At 40.6% G+C, this 17,566-nt stretch overlaps 1 protein-coding gene and 1 long non-coding RNA gene across 9 annotated transcripts in view; both read left to right on the top strand.

Moving 5' to 3' along the window:
- The window catches only part of LOC147137390 (uncharacterized), a 140,674-nt gene extending 133,552 nt beyond the window's left edge, over positions 1-7,122 (top strand). The window contains exon 5 of the long non-coding RNA XR_015089345.1: positions 4,027-7,122. This is a non-coding gene — a long non-coding RNA (uncharacterized LOC147137390). The remainder of the gene's footprint in view (positions 1-4,026) is intronic.
- A 586-nt stretch (positions 7,123-7,708) lies between these two features.
- The window catches only part of meis2a (Meis homeobox 2a), a 113,410-nt gene continuing 103,552 nt past the window's right edge, over positions 7,709-17,566 (top strand). For 2 of the 8 annotated variants that reach the window (XM_086049358.1, XM_086049354.1), the window contains exons 1-6: positions 7,713-8,608; positions 8,750-8,976; positions 9,944-10,085; positions 10,183-10,233; positions 10,403-10,453; positions 10,950-11,099. In XM_086049358.1, the coding sequence (XP_085905484.1) occupies positions 8,597-8,608; positions 8,750-8,976; positions 9,944-10,085; positions 10,183-10,233; positions 10,403-10,453; positions 10,950-11,099 (633 nt within the window). In that variant the 5' untranslated portion in view covers positions 7,713-8,596. Of the gene's footprint in view, positions 8,609-8,749; positions 8,977-9,943; positions 10,086-10,182; positions 10,234-10,402; positions 10,454-10,949; positions 11,100-17,566 lie in introns of all 8 variants that reach the window. The other 6 variants (XM_086049355.1, XM_086049357.1, XM_086049360.1 and 3 more) reach the window with 5 other exon arrangements.

Raw genomic sequence — 17,566 nt, 5'->3', positions numbered from 1 at the left:
CCGATAGCACTCCGATTGATATTTTTGTCGCCATACATGCGCTGTTCGGATCACGTGATTATGCTGAGATGAGGTCGCCTGGGCTGCAGGGCCATCAGGTATTCTGGGACCAACACAAGCGCATTAAATCAGCATTTAGTGTACACATAGTGGGGCGTCCGCGCACACATACGCGCGCGCATAGGCGTTAACGACTAGCTCTAATCTGATGACCTGTTACGCGCACGCGCGCACACACTTCACCTACTTTGAAAGGGGAAAATGACACTCTAAAAACAGTTGGGTCAAGAATAACCCAATTATGGGTCAAAGAGGGACCAACTGCTACTTGGGTGACCCAACTTTTTATTTAGTAATTTATTTGCACCATATAACCCAAACTATTGGGTTGTTTTGGATAATCTCCCACCCAAAAATAAACCTAATTGGATCAAATTGACCCATGTAGTGGTTGGTACCTTTTTGACCCATACTTGGGTTATTTTGGACCCGACTATTTTAGTCTATTCAAAATATTAGGAACAGCACGTTTGTAAACATAATGATAAACATATTATACATAGAATTATAAACATTTTACATTAAAAACTGTAAAAAGTTCATTTAAAAAAAAAAGTTTCAAAATATAGTATTCAGTTGTATTTGTAGGTGTAAGTGTAGTGTAACACATGTTGTGCAAAGTATTTATTTCAACAAAACATGATTGACATTCAATTCTAATCAAATGAAGCATTATATTTAGAATACATCGAATTAAATATCTTCCATGTGATTTTGCTTGTCCAATTCAAATAAAAACAAAATGCTGAGTAAGTACATACATTTTGTGCATAAATCTAGCACGCAACTTATCAAGAATTAACTATGACCAATATTTCATTTCCTTTTTTAAAACTAATTGACAGTGTACAAAAAAAATGAGACATTTGTCCTGTTATGTGCTGCTTGACTGCATATGACTTGACGTAAATTATCATTTTAAAATGATTATCTTTCAGCACACTGGTTGTTGTTGTTGTTTTGAACATATATGTTTATTTCAATTTATTTTCATAAAAGCAAATTATCCTTGGTATGTTTTGGCCATCACTTCACATTAATTGGAATTTCACCATCAATCCACTTTTGAATTAGTCTCTTTATTTCCACATGCGATCCATCTAGTTTCCATCCCCGGCATTTATTTCCTTCATTTCATTTCGAAGGCCTCGTTGCTGAGCAGCATTTAAACGGTGAACCGATGCGCCGCTAGGTGTCGCCAAAGGGCCGCATAACTGTGCTCAACCGGCAGCGCCTCTTCCTCATCCTCCTCCTGCTGCCGCTGCTGCTGTTACCCCCCTGCGAGAAAGGGGGGGAGGGGGGGGGGGGGTCCAAACCGCGGTTTTTGGCGTTGAGAGAATCGACAGTGAGTCGCGAAACTTTTACAAGTATTTGCCTTTTTTGAAACAACGTCGTCACATTGCACCGGCGGGGGTCGCCTGGAGTTCAGGTGCACTGCTAAACACTTGCAGCAAGGCGGGGGCTGAAGATGTTTTATTAACCAGACGATGCAATTCATGTTGAAATGCCGCAGAATTAATTCAAATGGAAGAATGTGAGACAGAGAAAAGAAGATGAATGAGAGGACAGGGCCAAAGGAGTCATTCATTTGAGAATTATCTTCTCATGGGAAATGTGGAATTCTTTTTTATAATGCAGAAATGTTATGGGTATTGATTATTGAAATTGAGGGCAATTTTGGTAGTTTTTCCAAATTGTGGAAAAGGGAAACATATTACACAGGTGTTCCACACGAGCGGAACATTTTGCCGTTGCAACAGTTTGAATTGATCGGAAATCTGAAGTGAGTTTGTCACATTTCTCCATTAAATTTGATGTGGCGTTCATTTTACGGAAAATGTGGGAAATTGTGGGATGTGGAAAAATCGTGTTTTGAAAGAGCCGAACAGTTTGAATCAGTGGAGAACTCCTAAAATTGAACTGAATTGGTCACAGAAATGTTTCTGTCACCAAATATGGAATTATGAGGAACGTGGAAATTGGAATTAGTTGAGATATGCTGACATTAAAATGATTATTTTCACATTTCTCCGGAATAAATGGAATCCTCAAACTTGTGCAAAAAAATAATAGCACGGAAGTTCCAAACGACGCGACGATTTTTGACTTCGACGGGTTTGGAAATGTGGAAGTTTTGTGGCCCGTCGAACTCAAAATGAGCACAAATAAACTTCAAATGAAATCACGTTTGTTTGTGCAAGAGGATTTAAAGCAACAACGCTCACCGTGTGTAGCTGTTGCGTGGGTTACCATCTTCAGGATGTCTTGAGGATCTTTAAGCCTCATGTCCCACTCGTGTTTTTCCTTGAAATAGACCCCCCCCCCCACCTCAGCCCCCCCACCCCCAATCCTCCTCGTCCACGTGCACGCACCTCCACGCACACCCCTGTGATGAGTCCAAAACGCAGCTGGCCACGTCCCCACACGGACACGGAGAGCTTTAACCCTCCGCTGACCTCCATTTGACACCAGCAGATGAAATGTTAGCGTCCGTTAATGGCGTCCGATGGTTCCGTCCACTATTTATACACAGCGGACTTGAGAAAAAAAAAACCAAAAAAAAAAAAACCTTCAAACACTTTTAATGGTGCCACTTGGAAATCGCGTTAACAAGTCGTTCAACGTGGGAGGGGAAATATAATACGTGCACAATAGAGTGATTATGAAGATTAAATGTGTAAAGCTTATTGTTTAACATGCTACTTACGTGTCTAATAGTACATGCTCAGTAAGAAGAGAAAAAGTCCGATAATTTGTCTGATTGTAAAATTATTTAATTAAAGTAGTGCGAATTTGTTTGACGTTTGCAAGAGTATTGTGGATTTTTCCACAGTATTTACGCTGTTAACGTGTGATTTATTTGAAAAGGGGCAAAAAAAAAAATCAGATTTCTGTACGATAGTCTACTTTTTTTTTCGACATAAAAAGCCACATGCGTGTGCACCGTGCTTTTGTTTAATATATTTTAAAAAACACATTTTCATAGTGTTGACGAGTCAATTGAATAGCAAGATTTGCATGCTGTAAATGTGTTTGTCATAATCAAATAAATATCCGGATTTCCACGATGAGTTTCATTGTTGCAGCGTCAAACACAAGTTTGGAAATGTGGTTCGATCTTTATTCGAAAGCCACATTTGCGTAGGCCTTTAAAAAAATTAATTAAATACTTTAAAAAAGACATTTTGCGGAACTAAATTTAAATGAAAACACATGATTAAAACCGATTTGTTTTCTTTCATGAGTATTTTTTCCCTCTGCGTTTTTTCCAAGCCAAGCGGTATCGAGTGCGTTTGTGTGTGTGCGTGGAAGAGCCTTACATTGGACACGCGTAATTAACCTCCACTGTTTTCACACGCTCTTTTGCCTGCTCGCATCACTCTGCTAAGGGGGAGGGGGGGCGCCCCCCCCCCAAAAAAAACCGCACACGCAAGTCCCATGTCCTTAAATCAACGCCAGGGGGGAAAAAAAAGAACACACGACGTGTTAACGTGTTATACCATTTTAATATATTTTATTTTCGATATGTGTTGCATTTTTATCTTTATATTAAAAAAAAAAAAAAAAAAAAAAAAACATGCATGCAAAATGTGGCAACAAAGCACGAGCTGGACTTACCGGTGTAATCCAACATTAGTGGTGATTTTTGGGCAAAAAAAAAAAAAAAAAACCTCAAGAGTGGAGTGGCGCTCTTCCACGCTGCTTGTGTTTCTCTCTCTCTCTCTCTCTCTCTCTCTCTCTCTTTTCTCTCACTCGCACTCTCTGCGTGTGCGTGCTCCTTCCTGGGGAATTGCTGCTTGAAATGTCCACGCAGCCGTTTGTCAAAGGCTTGCTTGCGATCCTTTGCACTCCCCACACCCACCTCAGCGACCCCCCCCCCCCCCCCGACACACACACCACCCTCCTGTATGCCAACGTAACTGTTGTCACCTTGCATTTATTAACCCGTTATTTTGTTTGTTTCAGGTTGGCCTCCCTGCAGCTCCTCCTAATCCCTTTTCTTGTATATTCTTCATCCTTCTCCTCATCCTCGTCCAATATTAAAAGTCAGGCATATAGCGAGGTGGCCCCGTGCCTAAAGAGCTCCTGGAGGGTCTTCACGTGCAAACGATGCCCTCCTCGCTCCTCCTCCTCCTCCCCCTCGCCCCCCCCCCCCTCGTCCGCCTCCTCCTCTTCTTATTCAGCTTCAATCTCCCCTCATGATTGATGATGCCCGCATGGCCATGCTTTGATAATTGACCAAATACTCCCAGGCACTGATTCCTATCAAGAGAGGAGCAAGAGCACAGAAAAAAAAAAGAGAAAAGAGGCTTCCAATGCATTTCATTTGCATGAGTTAGTTTAGTTAGCACACTGGTACAATATAGTAGTGTAAAGATAGTCATGCGTTGTGTATAAATGAGACTCTTGAGATTTCTAATTCAGTATAAACACACTGTTAAAAATGCATTTGTGAGGTATAAAAGTAGTACTTTTGAGGTTATATGATTTATTAGGAGTGGAAACAAAAAATACGATTTCAATCGGAAAACCAGTTTTAATCGAACCTAATCGAACTATTCAACTTTAAATTATATTTATCGAATGGTCTAGATATATCTTTGAAGTAAATACTACATTTATACGACCCACAAGTTAATTCGTATGAAACTCATGTATGTGTATGTATGTATGTATGTATATGTATGTGTATATATATTAGGGTTCAGAATGTTTTCCAATGCAAAGTTGTTGTTTTTACATTTAAACTCTCAAATCTGGATCACAAACATTTTTTTTACGTTTTGCACCTGTTAGCAAAATTTGACTGTAAGCTCACCTTCACTAATCTTAGAATGGAGGGTTACCATAACACTAACGAGCTAACACCCGATGTGGACAAATGTTGCTAATTCCGTGTTACTTCGGAACCTTCTAAGCAGCCTGCGGCCCCTCCGCCCCTAAAGGGCCCCTCCTTCGTTCACCTTTGATTGTATCGGCATCACTTCCTTCTTTTTCTTTTTAACCGGTTGTGTGTATGCCGCGATAGTTTCAGCTAAGTTCCCAAAGCTCAAGGTAAACAAGTTTGCGCAAGGCTGCAGGGGATTCATATTATTGCCACCTTCGATCTATGAATGGTTGAGTTTCTGTGCACGATGGTTTCCCCCCAAAATTTTATTTGAGGTACAAAATGGAGTCATGATGGATGATTTTTTTCCGCCCCACATATCATTTAACTCTTGTACTACTGTCAGATTTATATTGACATTTAATACTGACTTTATTTTAAATATCAAACACCCCCTTTAAGTTAAAAAAAAAATATGAAGAAAAAGTGAAATTTCCAAGCATACCGTTGTTAATTTTCAGATTTGGTTCAGAAGCACATCTTTAAAGTGGAAAAAAGAAGGTGCCACCCAACTACTATCCTGTTCAAATCTGAATCTGAATCATTGCTAGAGTGAAAAAGAAGCCACCCCAAAAAGAAGAAGTGACAATTCCAATCTGATTTTGTTGTTTTATTATTCAATTTGGATCAAGTAACATCTTTAAAGTGTAAAAAGAAGTGGGGAAAGTGACATCTGCAGCCATCTTATGTTGTTTCCACCACATTGAAACACCATGATCGGATTCAGAATCATCTTTAAAGTGTTGCCATGTCCCCACGATTATAAGAAGTGATATTTTCAGCCTTTTTGTGGTTGTTTGCACACCAGAATCGGAAAGCAAATCAATTTTAGAGTGTAAAAAGAAGTTGCCGCAATTGGAAAAGTGTCATTTGCGGCATTGACTGTTTTTGCTTTGACCACATTTATTGTAAACACCAGAATGCGAATCAGAATGATCTATATAGAAGTCACCACAATGCAAAAAAAAAAAAAAAAAACTTTGTCAGTCATAATTTGGTCGATTTAACGTTCAAATTGGAATCCCAATCATGTTTAAAATGGAAAAAAAAAAACAGTCGGCAGAGTGGGGTGAAGACGAGAGTACGGTTGGGGACGTTGACAGCCATGATGTTGTCCGTTGGTTCCGTTTGAACATGGGAATCGTCTTCGTTGGCCGTGTTTTGAAAGACGTCACTACAAGTGGAAAAATGTGCGGTGTTTATTGCTGTGTTTACTACATTTTAGCCTCAGATTCATCATCATCTTATTGGCCGCGTTTTAAAAAGAAGTCGCGACACATGGAAAGAGTGAATGATGCCTGCGGAGTGTGGACATTTACAACCCGTACTTTTGCGCACTACATTTTAACATCATCTACAAAGTATGGTTACTACATCACTTCCATATGACTGCCGTTTACATTTTTACATACGAATCATCTTAAATGGTCACAGCCATACTATTGATATGTTTACTACTTGTGTGTATGAGGGTGTGATGGTTTTCACCCTTATTATTGCTACGCGTACTACATTTTAATATCGCAATCGTTATTCGTCTACATTTACAACGTTTTACCATCAGAATCTGCTGGTTTGCAGTAACTTGTACTGTATCATTGCTGTTTTGTTCATGTAAAGTGCTTTGTTACAGCTCTAGCTGGTATGAAATGCGCTATATCGCAGTCATGCTACGACTGTGCTTAAGTTACTACTTTTAAAGGTCAGAATTGCTTTTATGGCAGCCATAGTACTGCAAGTTTGACTATGAAGCTAAACATACATTTTGCTAGGTTTACTAATACTACAATGTCATCAAAGAAAAGTCGTTACCAAGCGAAAAAGGAACACAACTACTAGGGCTGTGCAATTAATCGAAATTCAATTACAATTATGGTTATTACACTCCACGATTACAAAATTGGCATAATCGTTATGAAAACGATTATTAATACTCATTCATACCCAACGCACTGTTTGTTTACACAAGGAAATCATACTTGAATTTATACATTTGCATACTTTTTGAAATTTTATAATAACTCATTTTATAAATTGTTTGGTCCCAGAGGAACTTACTTAAATGTATTTGTCTTTCTATTTTTTTACGTTTAAACATTTTCCTGTTTTGTACCAAAAAAGAGATGATCGTTTGAATAATCGATGATTTCAATCATGAACAAAATAATCATGATTAGTATTTTCTTCCATAATCGAGCAGCCATGACCACTACTGTTTTTTACTTTAGAAAAACAGTTTGTTACCCTTACATTGTACTTGAAGAAATGTTATATTTAAAAATAAATTTTTGGTAATAATAGTATAGGGTATGTATTATGTATGTATGCAAATATATGTATATGTGTATGTATATGCATACATGTGTGTCTCTCTCTCTCTCTCTCTCTCTCTCTCTCTCTCTCTCTCTCTATATATATATATATATATATATATATATATATATATAAAATTGTATATGTATATATGTAAGTGTATATACATAATGTATACATGTGTGTATATATAGTGAGTGTTGTATGTTGCAGAAGTGTGTGGTGTTGTGTTGCTGTCTAAACGTGGATCCCAAAAGTATTTTGGGTGGGTGGGGAGAGAGTTTTGGAAGGTGGGGGGGCTGAAGAAGAAGAAGAAGAGGAGGAGGAAGAGGAAGGAAGAGAAGGAGGAGGAGGGTGGTTTGTCTACTACTACACAGCGTACACACACCCACGCACACACACATACACGCACACCCACGCACACACACACACACACACACACACACTAGGAGGAAGAGTGGGTCTCTCCTCTCTCTCGCGTGGGAGAGCTCTTCGCCTTGCCTTGGCGCAGCACCACTGGCTGGGGCCAGCACGCCACTTCCGGGATCCGTCATTGCGCTCGCCCACCGCTCGGTGCGCTCCGTGCGCTCACTCAGTGTGTTCGGAGGACGCGAGCCGGCCGCCAAGCTGACAACACTCGCTGACACTCATTCACTCACCAGCCAGCTACCAAGCCAGACAGAACCAACCAACCAAGCAACCAAGCAACGGACCTGGACAGACATTGCTTTTTTATTATTCTTTCCTCTTCTTTTTTTTTTTTTTTTTTTACCCTCCTCCCTCGCCGTCCGCTTGTGCAAAAAGTCCACACTGGGGCGAAGCAGACATTTAAAGGAGACAGAGCGGAGAGGACTTACGGGGGGGGGAGGACACCGAACTAACGCGCACGGCACCCGAAAAAAAAACAAGAGAGAGAGAGAGGGAGCGAGGGAGAGAGAGAGAGAAAACTTGAACATCATCGCCGAGCGTCATTCATTCATTACCTTGACAACCTCTGGCTTTGATTGACAGCCGGAGTGGCAAAAAGCCATGATAGACGCGACAGTTGACTTTACGCGCCGCTCGTTGATGGGCCAATTGTAAACCTTCCACCGTCTTTTTGGCACTTTTTAAAGAAATATATATTTTACCTGGGAGGACAATCCGATGCGACGATTGCGGCGCAACCGCCCTGGCGAATAGGAGAATTCGCCCAAACAAAACAAAAAGTTAGTCAAAAAAGGAGGAGGCAAGAGAGAGCTGGGATTTTTTTTTTCCACGCGGACGAGAGGGATACTAAATATTGCACACCAAAAAAAAATCAGCACGGCATATTAAGGAGTTTATCGGAGCCTAATGGCGCAAAGGGTAAGTACTGTTGCACTACATTTCTCCGTAAACATACCACCACGCTTTCGCTCATAACCACCACCAAAGCCAGCCGGAAAAAGCGCCCAAAAGTCCCATCGCCCGGCGCTAACTTCTTCCCCGTTCCGTCCGCTCCCGCAGTACGACGAGCTGGCCCACTACGGGGGCATGGACGGCGTATCGGCGTCCATGTACGGGGACCCGCACGCACCCCGGCCGCTCCCGCAGGTCCACCACCTCAACCACGGACCGCCGCTGCACGCCAGCCAGCACTACGGAGCCCACGCTCCCCACCCCAACGTCATGCCCACCAGCATGGGCTCGGCCGTCAACGACGTCCTAAAGAGGGATAAGGACCAGATTTATGGGTAAGCTGTGCGTGCTTTTTTTTTTTTTTGCACCAGCAGCTAGAATCTTTCCTTTGGTCTCACTATTACGAGCGGGCACTTTTTTGCAGAGTTTAGTGGAGGGTGTTGAAGCGCTTGTTGTGCACAAGTCACAAAGAGTAAAATAACTCTTAAAATGTAGTGTAAAATACATTTCAGGATGAATAAACTACAGTAAGAAAAAAACCCTAAAGTGTTAATTGTTTTCTTATTTATATATATATATATAAAAAAAAACGATTTCATTTTTCTACATTACAGCGAGAATGTCCCACAAATTACGGCGTTACGGAATTGGAATTTTTAAAAACGTGTACATGCATGGCGTAAACGTTCTCAGCGTGCATTTGCGGATTTTGTAAATAATGTAGTAATCTAGTGCTCACGTTTGCATGTATTTTTTAAATGCAAACGTATTCTAACGCACATCTCCAAATAAGTTGACATGTTATTTCACTAAATTTGTAATTTTATCAAGCAAAAGTGAGTGCGTCATTGACTCATGAGTTAGAACTGTATTTTTCGACTGTCAGCGCCGCACGTCAATTTACAAACGTCCTATGTGCTTGATAAATATACACTAAAATAAAACCAAGAGTATTTCCCTTAATTCTCTTTGCCGTGTGTGTGTGTGTGTGTGTGTGCGTGCGTTTCACTTTTGTGCTGCACTTCTCACGCTTGTCACGGTGCACTTAAGAAAACGTCAGTCTCCGCCATGTGGATCAATGAGAGGTTAAAAATGTGCTTAAAAGCAGCTTATCATAATAAAAATGAAATATTATCACGCAGGCTTTTAAAAGCGTGTAGTAGGTTTTTTTTTGAGGAGGGGGTGTTAAAAAGAAAGTTAGCAAAAAACAAAAACAAAAAAAAAAACAAGATTTGGATGCATGCTCCGGAGTTACCGACACGCTGCTCTGTGCTCAGTCCGTGTTTGCGCGCCCCTGTGCAGGCATCCCCTCTTCCCGTTGCTCGCTCTGGTCTTCGAGAAGTGCGAACTGGCGACGTGCACGCCGAGGGAACCCGGGGTGGCCGGGGGAGACGTGTGCTCCTCGGACTCCTTCAACGAGGACATCGCCGTGTTCGCCAAGCAGGTCCACAGCCAACACGAGCACACAAAGTGGAATTTTCCACTAAAAGGCATTCGACGCACAGACATTTACATAACTTTTTGTTATTGTTTACTTTTAGGTCCGAGCAGAAAAACCTTTATTTTCATCAAACCCAGAGTTGGACAATTTGGTAAGTCCACTTTGGCGTGCCCATTACGAACTACGTATATGTTTTTAATGCAAGAATAATAGTGTCAAATCATTTTAAAGTGCAATATAAATTGCTTCCAATGATTGTCATATTATAACGAGCCTTGATTTTTTCTGATGGATGCTATTTTTATCTGCATGTGTTTCAGATGATACAAGCCATACAAGTATTACGGTTTCACCTCTTGGAATTAGAAAAGGTAAAAAAAAACATTATTATTTTTTTAATTTATCTTGCGTGAGAATGAGAACATGCACGTTCGTCTTATTCTTTTTTTAATATAAAGCTGGTCTAGTCACGACGCTGCGGTGTTTCGGAATAAATAGTCATATTTAATGCAGGCCAGCTATTTAAGCAGCTCAAGTAACAATTGGTGCTCAATTAAGCCTCTTTGGCGCACGTTATTGATCCGCATGCACGTATCCGCTTTCAACTGCTGCCACTTAATACGCCCCTGCACTTTATTTGGATTTTAGATTATGATTTTATCTTTATTTGTATTTTATTTGCTTGCGCATGTTACACTTCAACTTGTTGCTGCATGTCTAGGGAGGATAATTATAAAGCACGGCAACAGTTTGCTTATTGTTTGCAACCCCCACTTAATTGGAGTTATTCTCGGATCACTTAGAGCGTTCTTCCCACATCCTCAAAACAAAAATCATCGGAATTGTATTTGTTTCCCCTCCTTTAAGGTGCACGAGCTTTGCGACAATTTCTGCCATCGGTACATCAGCTGTTTGAAAGGAAAAATGCCAATAGATTTAGTGATCGATGAGCGGGATGGAAGTTCCAAATCGGACCACGAAGAGCTGTCCGGCTCGTCGACGAATCTCGCTGATCATGTAAGTGAACGCATCACTTTCTCATACGTGCCTGTGTATGTGTGTGTGTGTGTGTGTGTGTGTGTTGAGCTTTTTTTGGTCAGTTTGGCGAGCAGATTGCATACTGAGATCCATTATAATCTATTATATTTGTGAGGTTTGAACGCACCCTCGACACGGCTTGTAGAAAAAAAAAGACTTTGTTGATGGCGAACGTGAACGCACAATCTTCTACTCTTTATATGTGAAAAGAACGTGTGTGTGGGGGGCGGGGGGGGGGGGGGTGATGCGCGTGTGTGTGTGCGCGCGTGTGCGTATGTGTTGGATCTCGATTTGAAATATGTTTGGGGATCGTGTCGATTATTTTTGTCGTGTCTTGTACGCAACACAGCTCGTGTTTTGGGTTTTAATTGTTTGGAAACCTTGTCGATCTTGGACTTGAACGCAACGTTCTCTTGCCTCGTACGCTTTCTGTTGGCCATGAATGCAACACGGCTTGTTGGCTCTGAATTTCTTTTAAGTGTTTGGCCTACATATTGAGTCTTAAATGGTGTGCGCGCTCGTTTCTGGAGCCGGGATGTACCGGTGGGGTCAAAAGCTAAACGCGCAACAATAGCCTTAGTTATTGTTTTAAGTCTTTTGATTGGGTGCTCTCATGCGTGCGTAATGCGGGTGTATTTGTGTGTCTGTGTGTGTGCGCGCACCATGGAGAGACAATTACGTGTTAGCCGCTAAGCTTTAGCTTTAGGCCACTATTAAAAAAAAAAAAAAGAAAGAAAGAAAAGAAAAAGAGTGAAAGGGGGTTTCCACGCGAGGAGGCTGTGGGAGTGTTGCAAAGCTGATGTGGATTGTCTCCGCAGAGGTGCACGGAGGTTGTGTGCGTGTGAGTGTGTACAAATGTGTGTGCGCTTATATCGCAACGTGAGGCTTTAAGCATCAATGTCAAGTTCACATTGCATATGATGCCTTCTCTCCTAGAGAACGCCCCCTCCCTCCTCCCCCCATTGCTGCTGATGTTAATGTGTTTAATTGTTTCCTATTGATTACTTTTTTCTTTTTTTTTTTACCACTGCAGTGAGCAATTCTTCTTCCACTCACCCCTTTGCCTCTCCCTTTTTATGAGTGGAGGTTATACTGAATTCAATTATAAACACCTATAGTGCAGCAAGCAAGTTAAGCTTTATAAGTGAACTTCGTTTCCCACCACTGGGTTAAATGATGCATTTTGGGCTGTGTTATTATCACCGTTATTGTTATTATTACCGTTGAGTCCATGCATGTGAGCTAAATTGATACAATGAATGTTTTGCTTGTGACAACGTCACGCTCTCTATATGAAGAACATTATGCAAAGTCACTACTGCGCTCGCATCTGTCAGCTTGGGCTTCAGGCCTCACATAAACATGCACGCACACACTGAGGTGCACTACGGTATTGTATTCACAGGGGTCAAGCTTGGCCCTATAGTAGCCCCCTGTACAAAAAATGACCAAATGAAGCATGGCATTGTTTTCTATTGCACATACTTAAGCAGAGGAATATATGCAGTGATTAGGATTCACAATAGTGCTTCATAAAATATGTATGTATTGTTATTAATTGCTAAGATCAGAACAGTGAGTGACTTGTACATTTGCCAAATAGTGGACCCACGCTTAGCTTGACTGATTTATTACTTATGAATGTTATTATGAATCACCACTTTAATTATATTTCTTACACTTATAGGTTTTAGTCTTCACTGGCCTCAACTCATCGAATGGATAAGTTGTGTGGCCCTAGCATGAACTTGCCAAATAGTGAACCCACTTTTAACTCGAATGATTTATTAATTGTACTTGTCATTATAGCACGCCCGTTTGATTATATTTCTTACACGTTCTAACAAAAAGTTCTTTTTAAATGGCATCAAGTGGATAAACTGCATGGCTCTAGCATCAACTTGCCAAATAGTGAACCCACAATTAGCATAATTGATTTATTAATTCTAAATGTCATTATACCACGCCTCATTAATTATGTTTTACACTTACTTACAATAGTATGAGCTGACATCAAATCATTGAATGAATGAGTTGTGTGGCCCAAACATAAATTTGCCAAATAGTGAGCCAGTGCTTACTGTAGTCATTTTTTTAAACTGTTAAAGGCAAGGAATCATATTTGGTCAAAATGGCATCTTAGTGTAAGGTGGCTAATTATAGAAATGAAAAAATAATAATTAAGTCTTTTGAAACTCTCATTATCCTGGTGCATCATTATTATTTATGATGTTTGTAAATAGTTTTCCCACTATATTACAAACTAATTTAGAATGACTGATAATATAACATCAGGAAGTCACGAAAATAGTGAGCTTTGTTGTTGAACGCAGTCATGTTTATGAACCATTTACGTGTTTTTTTACATTGTTATTAAAGTTTACAAACACTTGATTAACCCCTATTTTAACGTGTTATCCAGAGAAAAACGAGATTTGCCCGTTAAGACTCTCGTTTACTCGTCGGGTATTTAAACTTTGAGGGGTTTATTCCTCCGCTGTGACGCTGGTCAACTTTTTATGGCGGCTACTTTGACTAAAAAGGTGATTTGGATGCGAATGGAAGAGCAATAAACGCCAAAGTAAAAATTTTTCAAAAACACGTGGAATCATACTCTACTTGCATTACAATTAATTAATTAGTCATTTCCCAATGAATTGTCAGCCCCAGTTTTCCAGGAGAGGGGTCCGACCGATAGCTGCATATGCTAATTAATTAGCTCCGATCTCTCACGTCCACTTTTCTGCGCTTTGCATTTTTAATCAGCGGCGGCCTCGCTGGAGCGTCTCATGTGGTGAAAGTTGGTTTTAGTGGAGAGGCAGAGGAGGGTGCGGGTGTTCTCATGCCCCCCACCCCCTTTTCCTCCTACCTGACAGCATCGCAAGAAGGCACAATTTTTATTTACACTTGAGTGCAGCATTGTCTTGGGCGTGATTGGATTACGTTGCAGCGAGAAAGGGGATGAGAGGCGTTCGCTGACACTCTGTTGATTTGGCGACTGTCTCTGCCGGTGGAGCCCACCCAGGATTTAAACCCTCCCTCCCCTTTAGCAGACCCCATCCCGTGGAAAACGGGGTAAAATAGAGGCGTTAGCATACTCTTGTGCCGTCTCTTAATGACATTTCCGCTCTGTTCTCCTGCGCCACATTTAATTAAACACAACTAAAGGGGTTTGAATCTGCTCGCTTGTAATGAATTGCAGTGCCGTCTTACTTTTGAGGACCTCGCGGGGTTCTCGCTGCTTTGTTTTGGAGATTCCTCCTCAGGGAGGTGGATAGGAGTTCCCATGGAGGTTTACGCTTTTGCTTATCTTGACGCTGCATGGCTGGAAAGCGGGGCGGGCGGAGGGGGGGGGTGTGTGTGTGCTGTAATGGAGGAGGGGAGGAAGGGGGGTGGCGCTGTTTACATTGGATTTTCTGCAACAGGCAGGGAACTGGTTAAGACATGGTGAGCTCACTTGGAGGTGCAGTCAAGTGTTGCGATAGTACAGCTCGGGTCTGCTTGTTTAGGGAACAAAACAAAACAAAAAAAAACTGTGAAAAAGCTACAGTATTTGCTGTATGAGTGGCCAGTAGACGATGATGTCACAACCTGGTGTAATGATTCCATGTTTACATTGTTTTTACAATTGTATGCCTTTGTTAAAGTGGTACTCAATTATTTTAAACCAAGTTAAAAAAAACAAAAAACTAAATACTTGGCTCTCCAAGTAACGCCATCATGACCAACTTTAAAATACAGTAGCATATAGTCCCAAGTGTTCATCATAAATGAGGCAGAGGTTGTATTTCTAAAAGGTATACCGGTACTTGATATTGCCAATTAAACCTTATGCACAGTTTCAAACATGAGTTAATATGTATTGCCGACAAAAGTTAAATATAAATTGTAACTAAAAAATGTTAGAAGTAAAAAAGATTAACTATTTTGGGAATTGGAATTTACTATTGCACAATACCTAGTGACCTTTTTGGTAATCTTGCACTCCATATATATGGTATGTAAAACCTAAAAATAATACTAAAACTAATGAAAAATAAAATGAAACAAAGCATTTTTGAAAAAAATAAAAACTAATACAGTAATTGAACTCACATACCCAGTCTTAAAGCTAAATAAAATGAACTGAATTAAGAAACAAAAGTCAAAACAAAATAAAAAGTAACTGTAATGAAAAATACCAAACTGTTATAGCCCTGCTCTGTACAAAATATTTTTCTTGAATACTCATTGTTTGTGGAAATGTGATATATACTTGAAAACCTTTATAAGTAATGCAGGAGTTTAAAAAAACTTTGTTGGGATTTTGAAAGGGGTACATGCCTTAAGAAGTTCCAAAAACCTTTATAGAAACACTGTGCTTACAAATGTATTCCCATACTCTCTGTTGCATATATGTAATTAAAATCTCAGTAGTAATCCAGAGGTGCGCAAAAAGTAGAGATGTTGAAATGGCTAAGCGTTGTGTTCCAAGGAAATAATCAATGCATATTTGTCCCCCTGTAGAAAATACTTGAATATTACTATATTACTATTTGAATATTCTTCTTCGAATTAATTCATGCGAGGGTGCACCAAATCTGTCAGTACCTTAAAGCGGTGCGTTGCCTAAAATTTTTTGGGGAAAATGCTCAGCTGATTAGGCGCATAGTTTTCCTGCATTCAGCACTTTTTTTTTTTCATGACTCTTGTATACCGTATGCGTCGATTTCCGGAAGTAGCGCAGGGGTGCGTAAACTCTGTCAGGATATAGAAGGGGGTGCGTGGCAAAAAAAAAAAAAAAAAAAAAGCCGGTTTGTTTTAGCATTTAGACAGAACTTGCCATGATTTGGTCGTCAGAAACATCCACTTTCAGTCCAGTTTCAAAGTCTTTCAGGGCCCCAAATCAACATTATCAAGAAAAGAAAACAGTGCACCATTTTTATCCAGCGTTGTGTTGCTATGCAGTTTAGTCTAGCCTCACATTTCCCATTTGATTAGCGCCTCCCAGGGCCTGTTGGGAGCCATATCTAATCATCATGGCTGCAAGCGAGAGCGAGAGAGCGGGAGAGAGGCTTTACTCACTTGTTGCACACTGCGCACCCTCTCGCAGCACCTCTCGAAAAGTGCATTGCGATGCAGCTGCCGCGAGGTCGTATGCTGTACAGTGTGCGCGACACACGTATGTTCAGTATGTGCGCTCGTTGTTTTCTTTCTGATCGAACTTCCGCAGGTGATGATGGACATCTCTTAACGTCACATGTCTGATTTTATGCACCACTTTATTAGGCGCACCTCGATAAAAGTCCCTCCGGCGAATCCCCTCGAGCATCATCATCATTATAATAACTTTTTATTGAAGGTGTTTGAAGAGAGGCCTTGATTTATTTAGGGGTAATTTTGGCAGGCTGTAATTTGTGGTTTAAGGGCGCGCGATGTAATATTAAGGTACACCTGTGCAATCCAAATATTTTTTTAAACAAAGAAAGCTCAATTTAACAATGTTTGTTATTATTGTGGACTGGATCATACTGAGAGATATCTATAATATTTTGTCTTAAACTTGATGTCATATTATCTACTTTTTGTGGGTGTGTGTATGTCTCTCTCTCTGACATAAATATATGTATATATATGTATATATATATATATAAATTACATGTATTTTATTTTACTAATTATAAGAGTCCCTCAAGGGAAATTGAATTATTTATTCATTAATTAATTTAATTTTCTCTTTCCAAAGCATTTTGTTTCAAGCAGCCTTCAACCGGTGCAGTTAGAAGTTGCCCTCGATAAAGTTTGTAAGCCGCCTTGTCTTGTCAGAACACAACCATGATGAATTATTAGCTGCTCAGTTAAGGAAGCCATTTATTATTATGCATAATTGAGGGTGTTGGCACTCAGCTGTTCAATAATGGCGCACCTTCGCTTTTTTGGAGCCGTATGTTATTATGCCCTCCCCTCCTCGTTTACGTGTTTATGCAGTGTGGCAAGATGTGTCTTGAAATATCTGCCGGCAGTATGATTTATGACCCTTTGTGTGTGTGTGTGCGTGCGTGCTTGTTTCTAGTGTGTCAGCGGTTCTGTCCTCGATCAGCAGCGGATCCCCATAACCTCTCCGCGCACACCCGCCTTCCCTTCCCTCCCTCCTCCATGTTTCGCCTCGCAACTTTCAGGGGAATTCGAGGAAAATTCAATGACGCCGCCAAATCAATTTTAGCCGAAATTTCAAGGGATGCAGGCGTAGCACGCGAGGCAGGTGTTTGGAAATGCGAGACGAGGGATTTGTCCTCCTGATTTTGTTTGTTCATTACCATTACATTTGAACCTCTAAAGTGGAACGCGATCTGATGCCGGTTGACTTTCAAGTTCACGTTTCAAAATAATATTCCCATAGTGATTTGTGTTAAATCAACGCGTTCCAGGGTCCAATCGGGGCATTCGATCAGGACCGCAGGCATTAA

This window comes from Filicampus tigris, chromosome 13 (assembly GCF_054856515.1).
Source record: "Filicampus tigris isolate MCC_2025a chromosome 13, RoL_Ftig_1.0, whole genome shotgun sequence".
NCBI classification, from domain to species: Eukaryota; Metazoa; Chordata; class Actinopteri; order Syngnathiformes; family Syngnathidae; genus Filicampus; species Filicampus tigris.
The sequence above is the reverse complement of the archived record's forward strand: the minus strand, read 5'-3'. Positions and strand labels throughout refer to the sequence as shown.